The sequence below is a fragment of the Gigantopelta aegis genome, chromosome 4, assembly GCF_016097555.1.
Source record: "Gigantopelta aegis isolate Gae_Host chromosome 4, Gae_host_genome, whole genome shotgun sequence".
Lineage (NCBI taxonomy): Eukaryota > Metazoa > Mollusca > Gastropoda > Neomphalida > Peltospiridae > Gigantopelta > Gigantopelta aegis.
In genome coordinates this window covers 61,086,053-61,099,356 of record NC_054702.1, presented here as the reverse complement: position 1 = coordinate 61,099,356, position 13,304 = coordinate 61,086,053, and the positions used below count along the sequence as shown (strand labels likewise).

The 13,304-nt window shown below is 36.3% G+C and overlaps 1 protein-coding gene across 1 annotated transcript; it reads right to left on the bottom strand.

Annotated features, from left to right (window-relative positions):
* Nucleotides 1–773: 773 nt before the first annotated feature.
* Nucleotides 774–9,165, bottom strand: LOC121372157. The gene is made up of 3 exons (XM_041498430.1): nt 8,840–9,165; nt 8,449–8,551; nt 774–1,762 (listed from the first exon to the last, which is right to left on the bottom strand). Exons 1-3 carry the CDS (start codon nt 9,039–9,041, stop codon nt 1,129–1,131), a joined length of 939 nt encoding a protein of 312 aa, XP_041354364.1. The 5' UTR covers nt 9,042–9,165; the 3' UTR covers nt 774–1,128.
* Nucleotides 9,166–13,304: the final 4,139 nt, after the last annotated feature.

The following is a 13,304-nucleotide window of genomic DNA, read 5'->3' as shown; positions in this document are numbered from 1 at the left end:
TGATGGACTTACTATTATTATTATTATTATTTAAAGTATTAATTTTAAAGAGGTAAAATGCCTCATTTTTCTGTGAAGCGGTCTTCATTGTATCCTAAAATATATTTTTCTATTGTTCGATAATATTTTATAAAACTAAGAGCTTCCATAAATTTTGGTAGTTTTTCTTTATGTTTACAACTATATATGTATCTTTTCAGTATAACAATTAGATGATTTATTAAAATGCTTTGACTAGGGATACCCAGCAAAACATCTTGAATATTTAATTTAATAACTGATCCTATCTTTGTTTCGAGCCAAATTTCAAATGCTTTCCATATTTGATTAGAGTGAGGGCAATAGAAAAATATATGTTCCAAAGATTCTGGTTCGTTAGCACAAAAACTGCATTTATTATCAACCAGCTTCTTAGTCGTCGGGCCATTGTGTCCAGGACAAAGTGTCATTGCAAATAATGTACAGCAAACCAAATTTGTAGTGGCAAGGCAATTTTTAAATTTATATTCATAGTTAAGAATTGCTGATGGCGAAACCATACAAATGTATTAAGTCAGTTTATTCAGACCGCAATTGTATAGAACTTGTTGTAATAAATCAAACATTAAATATAGCAATGTATGGGAACATAATCCCACATTTATGATAGTTGTGATCGACAATATGACTTTAAAAATTATCAACACGGACACTGAGCAGTATTAATCGATATATACATATATATATATATATATATATATATATATATATATATATATATATATATATATATATATATATATATATATACTGACACAAAACATTATCTCAAAATATTTGAAACGAGTCCTGTTTATAATTATGTAAATTTTTCTTAGTTCATCGAGATTCAAAACGCCTGTATATATCTTTATTTTAAAGCATATAGGTGGGCATTTATCATTCCATGCCTGGTGCTTATAAAACGTTTAGAGTCTAAACTCAAAACTCTAATAGAGTCTGAGACATTAATGTCATGACAATGCCATTACAAACTGCATGCGCGTGACATCATTTGAGATCGAGTCTGGACTCTAAAAGTGTTATATAAGCACCGCCCCAGAAGCTGGTCTAACCGTGGTCTTCTACCGCATCGGTAGCAGTGTGGTTTCAGATATGGGTGACGTCATAATCATCAATTATATAATTACGTCCATGCCCGGTATTAGTATCAAAATGGTCGTAGTCGGGGTCCTCGTTTTCCTGTTTGCCCGAACCGACCACGTGACTATAATTGGGTTGCGGACGAACTTCTGCTGGCTGGAAAGTAATTCGGTTGTACTGGTCCTCCTCACCGGCGTCAACTGCGATGCGGTTTTGCCCCTTACCACTCTCCTCACCTGGACTCGCTCTAACGTCTGGTACATCTTTGGCTAACGTGTATCCCTCCTCTGTCTCTCGATCCTGGTCGTCTTTACCTCCCTTGGCAAATTCATCTGCTGATGCACTCACCTCACCTGGACTCGCTCTAACGTCTGGTACATCTTTGGCTAACGTGTATCCCTCTTCTGTCTCTCGATCCTGGTCGTCTTTACCTCCCTTGGCAAATTCATCTGCTGATGCAGTTTCATAAGGGGACACAACCGCGGCAGTCTCGTTCAGCTTATTTTCGTCTATCCGCGCGTAATCGTCTGTTTCCGTGTTTTGGACGTAAATGCCGTTGATCATGTAAGGCTCTGTAGGTTTTGATATGGCCGGGACCTGTCTGTCTGATCTAGGTTCAGTGCGGTCCTTCTGCCGACGTCTAAAAATTAAACAATATAATTTTAAAGTAAATCATGAATCAGTGACACCGTTATGGGTAACATAAGCGTATAAGAAGGGGGGGGGGGGGGGGGGGGGGGGGGGGGGGGGGTCGGGAAGGGGTCACAACCAACAACAACCCCAATATCGAACTCTAAGTTTAACTTTAACTTATACTCAACGACTGGACATTGCGTTATTTGGCTTAGCACTGAATCAGTTTTAGATATTCTATCGTAATTGCATATCATATCCATTTTATAAGTAGGCCTATAATTGATTAAATTAAAACAATTTCAAATACGACGAGATGAATTGGTAATCATTAAACTAAAAGACGAATAAGCGACAATGGCCTCCAAAATCAGATCGTAAAAATAATAAGATAACTGAATCATGAACTTGTTCATAAAAATATAAATATAATTTATATATTTTAACTAAAATACAGTGAAAATATAACTTTTCACTGAATATCACTTTTATGGTTTCTGTAAATGTGTGTGTGTGTGTTGTGTGTGTGTGTGTGTGTGTGTGTGTATTGTATCATATTTATAGCCTGAGTTTGTCATGAATCGAGTTTCACGCCTTCTGGCGTTCATCAAATGATTGAGTGTTCAGGGGTTTGGGTTACGCTTACGTTCAGCCATCTGATGACCGCCAGAAGGCTATAACCATGCCACAATCCACGTAGGCTCCACTTTTGAGTTAGTAGGCCCATTGTGCTATGTGTCGTTCCAGTCAATGCTCCACAATTGGTGTAACACAGGATGCGGTATGTAGGCCTACTATCCTCTCTGTGGTATGATACATATAAAAGATCCCTTGCTGTTAACCTAAAAGAATACCTCACACATCACGTGGTTTCAGCGGATATTCTCTCTCATTATTTGTGTGGTCCTTAACCATAATATATCAAACGCCATATAACCGTAATGAAAATGTGTCGAGTGCGTCGCTAAAGAAAATATTGCTTCCTTCTTCCTTTGGAAAGCGTTTAGCGAAAAATGGCTAGCTGAATGTACACCTGATATGTTTACTTAGTGATCTGCATGATTTATTGCATTGAGCAATCTAGTAACCTGAAACGAATCAGGATACAACTGTCCAGGATGTACGTAAAATGATATTAAAAGGGATATGCCTTACTGTGTACCACAGACTATACATATTTAACATGTTTCCAACCGATATAGTCCGTTTAACCAGTACAATCAGACCTATTATATACATATTAGTTACACTGGTGGATCCAAAGAGGGGAGGAATGTCATAGGGGTGTCGTGAGACCCCCGCTCATTTGAAGTGCCCATTTTAAATACTTTTTTCCGCAAAATTCATCATCCATAATGTACAACACTAAATTGCCCTAAAAAGATCTCTCTGGGCATCTTCATTTCAAACATTTCCGAGGTGCATCTTTACCCCCGATCCCGCTCTCTTCGGGAACACTCTGACAAACTCAATCTGTCTTTTTTAGAACCTCCCCTTAACAAAATCCTGGATCCGCCTCTGAGTTTACATTTTATTGCTTAGAGTAGACGTGTATGCCACTCTTTGTACTTCTAGACGTCTTAATCTTGTCAAACCGGATTTCACTTAGCTATCATTTTATATGCATTAGGAAAATTATAGATAGGTATTAAAATTCTATGACGAAAATGAAAAGAATGTGCAAGTTTAAACGCTAAAAAAGCTCTATTAGCCGGGGGCAGTTTACAGATCTACAATGTACCTTTAAACAAACTTTCATTTCATAACAATGTCTTTCAGAGAGTTAAAAGTAATGTTGCTGTGAATACGGGCACAAATATAGGTGTAGCCGTGAATCTGTCTGTCTCTATCACAATCTTCTCTCACACACAGTATACACTGATAAAAAAACACAATCTCTCTCTTCTCTCTCTCTCTCTCTCTCTCTCTCTCTCTCTCTCTCTCTCTCTCTCTCTCTCTATATATACAATCTCGCTCTCTATATCTCTATATATATATCTATCTATACTCTATATATATATATATATATACACATATATATATATTATATCTATATATATCTCTCTCTCCCTCTCTATCTCTCTCTCTCCTCCCTGCCCCCTCACCCCCTCTCTCTCTCGCTCGCTGTCAGAAGATGTAGCTACATAAAAATATTTTCGTTTCTTTTTTTAGACACCCTAATCCCTAATGCATGTAATGGTGATCACCGCCTGCTATAAATCGCATGTTGTCTTGCTCTAGACATTAAGAAACAATTCATCAACATTACCTGAGACAATTTGTTTTAATAACTGAATGCTCTCTACTCTTCGTAACACTATATGAGCTAACGGTTTTACGGAAACACCCACTCTAAAGATACATCTAACTTAATGGGGATAATCAGTTGTTAGTTGTCACTTTGTTTACACATTTCTCTGTTTGAAGACTCCTTCTATTCAACGACGTAATTTCAGACTGTAATCCATACTAGGTGTTTGACACAAACGTCTGTTATAGCAGAGATAAAGTTTAGCTTGTTTAACGACACCACTAGAGCAGATTGATTTATTAATCATCGGCTACTGAGTGTCAAACATTTGGTCAATTTGACATGTTGTCAGAGGAAACACACTACATATGTTTACATTAGTAGCAAGGGATATAGCACATACCACGGCTTTTAATAGACCAATTGGGCACTGGTTGGGATGTGCGAAAGAGACAGAAAAAGCGAGAGAGAGAGAGAGAGAGAGAGAGAGAGAGAGAGAGAGAGAGAGGAGAGGAGGAGATGAGGAGGAGAGAGAGAGGGAGAGAGAGAGAGAGAGAGGAGAGAGAGAGGGAGAGGAGATGAGAGAGAGAGAGAGAGAGAGAGAGAGAGAGAGAGAGAGAGAGAGAGAGAGAATTAAAGAGACAGAGAAAATAAAAACATACACACCCAAAGAAAAGAAACAAAAGAAGAAAATCAAGCAAAAATCTTAACAAACGTTGAGCTCTTTATATATTTTTATTATATAGTCATGTGGCTTTTCATTTATATAATAAGATATTAACGTACTTCCCCATTAGTGACAGAACTGTAAGAAGTGATTTATAGGTATGTATTGAGGTTAGGAGAGAATTGTTAAAGGCACAATACGAATCTATATAAGGCCCTGCATAGGCAACAATTTGAGGACAATAATGTATATTTTTGTCCTATTCTATATAAATAAATATAAAAGATCTGGCTTGTCCCTGCCTAGAGTTGTGTCGTCCATGTAAAAATCGAACCTGCGTTTGTCTCTCAAACATCGGACATATACTTGCCACAATCCAAAGGAAGCACCAAGTCATTTCAACACTACACCGACAAACAGGGGGCATTAATATTGTGCACACTTTTTCTAATATATATATAAAATATGATTATTTTTCTATTATTTTATTCGGCAACACATGTTTTACCCTAATAGTAATGCATGAGCTACCATGGTTTACCTTTCCATGTATACACGGCCTTCTATAAATCCTAGTCTTTCATTGAAGTCTACAAACTGGTTTTACTTCCCACACCATTTCCGTCGTAGGAAAAACTATAAAGTAGGAGATGAAAAGGTCAGGTACTATTTTAAAAATAGCATGACGACCAGAAACACATTTATTGTACAGGACACTTTCCTAAATAGAAAAAGTTTTAATAAGGTACTTTTACTCTAGAAAAGACTTTCAAATTATCTTACAACAAACGTGAACGTTCCTCAGAACACTCACACGTAAATCTTAAATAGAAAAGGTGTTTTGTTAGACGGGATATGCTTGGCCAACATTTGTTAGCTTACTTCACTGGTTATATAGACCCAGTGTAGGATAACAACATAATGGCCTGTGAAGGAAAGTATGGCAGAGTTTTAGTATTAGTTTAAATAGATTAATATTAGAATAGTTTTCAGCATGAACTTATAATAATTAATAAAATAACGTAATTAATCATAATCACTGACGTATAGTAGTAGGCTACGCTTGTAAACCGAATTAATGGTCACTTGCATATACGGTGTGCAGGTCAGTGTTAAAAATGTTTGTGTTATATCACCCAAGTTAATGGGAGAAACATTGAGTTATTAGAATGATCAACGCTACAAGACCTTAATCAACGTTATTGTACCAGTCATTGTAGAATGATAATTACCTGTTAACACATTTGTTTTTTTAAAAAAACACCACTGTTCATACTTGCCTAGTGCGGTTGGTAACCAAAGTGGATTGTCCTTTTGCACGTAACATTTCCCAGGGGTGTTGTTACCAGAATGATGTGTGTTTGTGTTGTGTATGCTGTGGATGTGTGTTTGTCCCGGTGTGTGGTGTGTACTCGCAAAACTACCTTCCGTGGGCTTATAAAATAAGCATGGAAAAAAGTGAACTTACACCAACAACCACTGAATACTCGAAACCGTTACCGGAGACTCCAGCTACATAGACCAATTTTTCATTGATGGATCTGTCCCGGGTTGGGTTTCCTGGCTATCCAGATGCAGAATCCCGAGACAGACATACTCGGAACCTTTCGTGGCATAGAGCATGGACGATGTGCAATACACACACACTGGTTGGGATGTGCGAGAGAGACAGAGAGAAAGCGAGAAAGAGAGAGAGAGAGAGAGAGAGAGAGAGAGAGAGAGGAGAGAGAGAGAGAGAGAGAGAGAGAGAGAGAGAGGAGAGAGAGAGAGGAGAGAGAGAGAGAGAGAGAGAGAGAGAATTAAAGAGACAGAGAAAATAGAACACATACACACCCAACCAAAGAAAAGAACAAGAAGAAAAGATATATATATATTATATATATATATATATATATATATATCTATATATATATACTATAATATATATATATATATATATTATAATATATATTATATATATATATATATAATAGTGACTGATAATACATAATGAATACATTTTCTTGTTATACATGGTGTTCATAGATGTCCTAGTCTTTTTGGTAGTACAAACTGGATTTTACTTCCAATACTTTTGTACGTAAGGAATAGATATAATATTAGGAAGTAAAATGAAGTTTGAGCTACAACAAACAGTATCACGACCAGAAACACATTGATTATACAGACACTTATTTTCTAAATAAGAAAATGTATATAATATGCAATTTTACTATTTAAAAAGACTTAACCACAAATATCTTACAATGGCAATAAACTCACGAACGTTCCTAAGAACACGTCACAACAAAAGAATTTAGAAAGCAATAAGGTGTATCACTTTTGTTAGCCTGGAATATGTTTTGGCTACATATTTGTTGCGAAATATTACTTGACTGGGTGCATTTATTATATTATGCAGTGGTAAATGAATATCAATATACGCCTTTTATCTATATCACTGTATGTATGTCTTTTACAGTGTGACGTTTAGCATATAATTATCAAAACTAACCCAAACATATAATAAAGAGAACTCATGTTGACATTTTGCGCCAAACATAAACCATGTAGGCTACACATTTATCAGAAATGAGAGCATCTCTCATTATAAATACACAGTGCATACAACATACCTATTTTCAAAAGTAAATCATGTAAATCGTTAAAGAGTAATAGTATTAGTATTTGCATTAATATGAGTATTAACATTAGTAATAGTATTAGTAATGGTAATAGTAATAATATCAATAATAATAATAAATAAATAATAATAATAATAATAATATTAATAATAATAGTAGTAGTAGTAGTAGTAGCAGCAGTAGCAGTAGTAGTAGTAGCAGTACTGGTGTGAAAGAACATTTTCATATGTCATACATGCATACATAAAGTGTAAATATTGTTTTTTGTTTTGGGTTTTTTCACATGTTAAATGAGGTGAAATATAATAATTATTACAACAAGCAATTAAAGTTTAAAGTTTGTTTTGTTTAACAACACCACTAGAGCATATTGATTTATTAATCACCGGCTAAACATTTGGTAATTTTGATATATAGTTTTATTAGAGAGGAAACCGGCGACATTTTTTTCCGTTAGTAGCAAGGGATCTTTTATATGCATCATCCTACAGACAGGATAGCACATATCACGGCCTTTGATATACCAGTCATGGTGCACTGGCTGGAACGAGAAATAGCCCAATGGGCCCACCGACGGGGATCGATCCCAGACCGACCGTGCATCAAGCGGACGCTTTACCACTGGGTTACGTCCCGCCCCACGAGCAAATAATGCAAGAGTAACGAGACTGTTATCGTAACATGTTACCGAGTAACAGAACTTTTAAGGACTAAAATTACATATTAAATACATTTTTGTCTTATTTAGCAGTCTTTTAGTTGTCAAAACTGTATTTTTCTACCACTACATACGATTTTACCTCCCAGGTGTACGTACAAAAATGTACTTTTGGAGATAAACTTAAATTTTGGCATACTATTCCGTTTTCGTTTAAAAATATAAAATTACTCTTAGATGTATTTACGTAAAGCTTCATTCATTACAGTATAAACAAACTAAATAAAACGTTTACAAACCCGCACCCCAACCCGACCCCCCCCCCCAAAAAAAAAAACCCCAACAAAAACCCCCAAACAAAACAACAACAAACAACAACCCCCCCAACCCCCCTCCCCCCAAAAAAACAAAAACAAAAAACAAACCCACATAACCAATCAAACAAATCAACCATTAAAAGAAACAATAACAAACCGAAAAAAATAATACAAACCTGTACCAGAAGAATCCAGCTACAACTACAAGGGCAGCAACAACAATAACAGCGATCACACTACCTACGATAGCTCCAACGTTATATCCTGATGCTGCAGGTGCTATTATAAAAAGAAATCGATTACATTTAAAACGATACACTTAATAAAAACTACCTGACAAAATCAGAAAGGAAAATAATATTAAACGACACGCCAACGCGTTGTTTAAAAGTACAATCCTAAGTGTATAGCCATTGTAGCATGTTTTCGGCCAATGTAGCCTTTTTAGTTATTAAAATTTTAATAATCTAGCTTAGACTGAGAATAGCTGTATATTATTCATTCCATTTCTGGATATTTTAATGTAGCCTATATATAAATTTTGCTAACAATAATTTTAAAACATACCTTCATTTGTTGTTTCAGCAAAACACGAGTAGTGGACTACTGAATAGCTAGATATTTTCTTAGTACCTCCATTGACGATGCGCGTAGTCCGCGGAGCAGCGAAAATGCATTGACGTCTGTCAGAACATTTCCGAGTCAAATTTAGCATATGGCTGGTATTGTATAAAACAAACAAATCAGATGTCTTTAGAGAACAACACATATTGTAAGTGGTTTGACAAAGTACTCCCGTCCAACAGCGATCGTTATTCTTTATACCGAACGAAGCATTCAATATTTTTATGTGAACAGAGTTGCCATGGCAAGTCAAATTGTGAGAATTACACAATGGATCCGATCCGTAGCACGCTTTGGACGTTTTCACATCTTGGGAGACAGGATCTGATAATATACAGCAAAAAAAGAAAGAAAAAAGAAATGTTTTATTTAACGACACACTCAACGCATTGTATTTACGGTTATATGGCGTCAGGCATATGGTTAAGGACCACATAGATATTGAGAGAGGTAACCCGCTGTCGCCACTTCATGGGCTACTCTTTTCGATTAGCAGCAAGGGATCTTTTATATGCACCATCACACAGACAGGGTAGTACATACCACGGCCTTTGATATACCAGTCGTGGTGCACTGGCTGGAACGAGAAATAGCCCAATGGGCCCACCGACGGATATACAGCAAATGCATATGTAACAGAAACATTTTGCATGCGTATGTATGTATGACGACCCCCACCCTCTCTCCCTCTCTTCCCTCCCTCCCCCTCTCTCTCTCTCTCTCTCTCTCTCTCTCTCTCCTCTCTCTCTCTCTCCTCTCTCTCTCTCTCTCTCTCTCTCTCTCTCTCTCTCTCTCTCTCTCTCTCTCTCTCTCTCTCTCTCTCTCTCTCTATATATATATATATATATATATACTCGATGAAAAAAATCCTGTGCATCAAATGATTGCATATAGAATATAATTTACTTGAAATCTGGTTATAAAAATTTTAGTAACTGAACGTGTAATCACTCCCGTCGATATTCCAACGGTGTCCTGTCAATTGCACAAACTATTCATACTTTGTGATCACACTTGCATTACTAGCATTCTTGGTCACGTGCTCCTGTTTGACGTCATTTTTCTTATCATTGGACTTTAAAACTATTGTATGGATTCTCATCACTCAGAAAAATATTTTTGTTGGTATCCGATCGTCGTCAGTGTGATGCCACGCCTCCCAGACTCCTTCGAACGATGGGTATGATTGAGGTTATAACAGCACAAACGCTGTTGCTAGTAATTTTGGTATTCATTGGTGTTCATCAGAACACTATGCAATATCTGCGGAGATGTTCTCGACAGTTTAGGGATACTAGGGATCTTCCATGTTTAGGGAGTCGACACGTGACGCCACGTCAGCAAATCGTCAGTATTAAGCGAGTGCACATATGGAATGATTTGGAAATGATACGTTTAACATCCTAATGCATCTCTAAGTTAAGGCCAATCAGTGGAAGAACTGAAAGCAACCGTTTAGGTGATAACAAAGTACGACCATGACCGTACATCAGTACATCACCGCACCATGCATTGTGTAGACAGTACTTCACGTTCAGAAGGCAGGAGAGGATCACCGTACTTTTAACAGATAAATAGTACATCTATGTAAATCACAATATTTATAAATTTAAAAAAATATAAGTCCTACTGAAATTTTAATGATGCACAGGAACTTTTTTCCGTGAGTATATATATATATATATATATATATATATATATATATATATACAAATAAACAACTTAAGATAAAACAAAACGGAACGGATTTGTAAACATTTTCTATCACACGCCACTGTGAAATATTTGTATATGAATATTCATACAGATCTTTGCAGATCTAATATATCTGAACAAACTAAATGCATAATTAAATGTCTGACATTTAGCTACTGTCCTGAGTTTGTTTCCATTGTAAGATGTTTCCGACTACTATAGCCTTCCAAAAAACTAAAATTACACATTAAATATATTTTCCCTGTAATTTTGTATGCACGAAAAATTATGTATTAGGAAGGAAGGAAATGTTTTATTTAACGACGCACTCAACACATTTTATTTACGGTTATATGGCGTCGAACATATGGTTACGGACAACATAGCCATTGATAGAGGAAACCCGCTGTCGCCATTTCATGGGCTACTCTTTTTGATTAGCAACGAGGGATCTTTTATATGCACCATCCCACAGACAGGATAACACATACCAAAATATAGCAGTCGTGGTGCACTGGCTGGGGCGAGAAATAGCCCAATGGGCCCATTGATGGGAATCGATCCTAAACCGATCGCGCATCAACCGATCGCTTTACCACTAGGCTACGTCTCGCCCCTATGTATTATGAAGTAAAATACAGTTTGAGCTACTAAACATCAGGACAAGAAACATGGTGGTGTGTTAATGTGCTTTCTAAACAAGATAATTTGTATTTGTCTGTTTAGTCATTAAAATACAGTGGCAGCTGAAAAGGTGCAGTCTCTCAAAGTCTAGTTTAAATATGTATCTTTTGTTTACCGTAAACAAATAAGAATATTGTAAGAATATAAACCGTGTTTGTAATTAGGAACATTATTTTAGTGAAAAATATTATGAACAGATAGAAGAATGTGAAAGAGTGAGACAGAGAGAAAGAGGCAGACACCCAGAGGAAACTGACGGTATAACAGTTTGTTTCAAACTCAAAAGAAGTGAGACCAGCAATTAATATCGTTTCATGAATTTTATATTGTAATACTGTTCGTTTCAATCTTCAAAGGAAAATGTACTCAACCTTTATGAAGTTTTATATTGTAATAACCACCTCAATGGTGAAAATGTCATTACTAAGAAAACCTTTAGAGGGCCGTGGGGGCGGAAGTGTTTTGTCGTTCTCGTTACACATGGACAGTCAAAACGTGAGACGTCCTAGTCACACAATAATGTGTACGTTTTAGTAAACAAGGCACAGAGTCTGAAAGCTAAACACCTGCTCTTGACATCGTTATTTGTATGACCATATTAACCCAGTGTCAACTAGGAATAAAACGACGCCTCCTCAGCTTAAAAATAAAAAAGTACAGTTATTCACATCCGCATTGTACATCAAGCCCTACTGTATTTATTTAACGCTGTATGCACGAGGAGACAAGAATTGAAGTTGATATTCAATACAAGTTGATATTCAATACAATACTAACTACATTCAAAAAGCCAATACATCGAGAAAGGAAGTGTGTCGTTTCGTTGCATCGTCAAGTGTAGTTTATATACCAAGGCGAGTTAAGCAAGATAATGTTTATGTAAATTAAGTTTAAAACAAAAACCAATTTAAGTTAAGCAATAACATATTCAATACAATACTACACTGGTAGGTATTCATCCCAGTCGAGGCATATATCCAGATCGAAAAAGTGAAGTATGGGTAGGTTAATCACTTGCATCGTCAAGTGATAGTTTATATACCAAGGCCATGGTTTGTGAGTTAAGCGCAAATAAAAGATAATGCTGCCTGATGTGAATTAAGATTAAACAAATCTGTGTATTTACATTAAAGCAATGTGTTGAGGCATTATTTTTCTTAAGATAACTGATCCCATATGACCTGCGTAACGGCCTCGGTGTTGTAGTGGTTAAGCCATCGAACATAAGGCTGGTAGGTACTGGGTTCGCTCCTACCCAGAGCGAGTTTAACGACTCAATGGGTAGGTGTAAGGGCACTATACCGACTTTTCTCTCAATAACAAACTAACCGCTAACCCAGTTATCGATAGTTCATGTTGAACTCGGAGCATTTAACTTCCCATATTATAGATATTCAACAATATTGTATTATGTTAATAATATATATATCAAGATATTATTATTACTCTTTCCATATAATGTATATGTGATGATATTTTGACATTGTACGGTCATGATCTCAAGGCACCCCAACCTTGGCATGGCCATATTGCTCTGGGGACAATAAAAAAAAAAAAAAAAAAAAAAAAAAAAAAAAAGTTCTTGTTACGGAGATGCGTGCCCAGGACAGTGTGCTTGAACCTAATTGGATGCAAGTACGAAGAATAACTATAAATGGATTAATATGACATATAAAAATACATCCAGTTGGTAAATATCGTGCAGAGCTTGAGCTCCATACTTTAAATGTTAAACAATTTGTTTTGTTTAACAACACCACTGAAGCATATTGATTACTTGTAATTTATCATCGGCTAATGGATGTCAAACATTTGGTAATTCTGACACGTAGTCATCAGAGGAAACCCGCTAAATTTTTCCTAATGCAGAAAACGATCTTTTATATGCACTTTCCCACAGACAGGCAAACACATACCACGGCCTTTGTCCAGTTGTGGTGCACTGGTTAGAACGAGAAAAACCCAGTCAGTTGAATGGATCAACCGAGGTGGTTCGAAATTACAATTTACGATATTACCATCAGTGTTT

Coding starts and splice junctions, on each gene's coding strand:
- LOC121372157 (XM_041498430.1), bottom strand. CDS start 9,041: ATGTGTTGTTCTCTAAAGACATCTGATTTGTTTGTTTTATACAATACC. Junction 8,552..8,839: donor TGCTGAAACAACAAATGAAG/GTATGTTTTAAA, acceptor TTTTTATAATAG/CACCTGCAGCATCAGGATAT. Junction 1,763..8,448: donor GCTGGATTCTTCTGGTACAG/GTTTGTATTATT, acceptor TTTAATTTTTAG/ACGTCGGCAGAAGGACCGCA.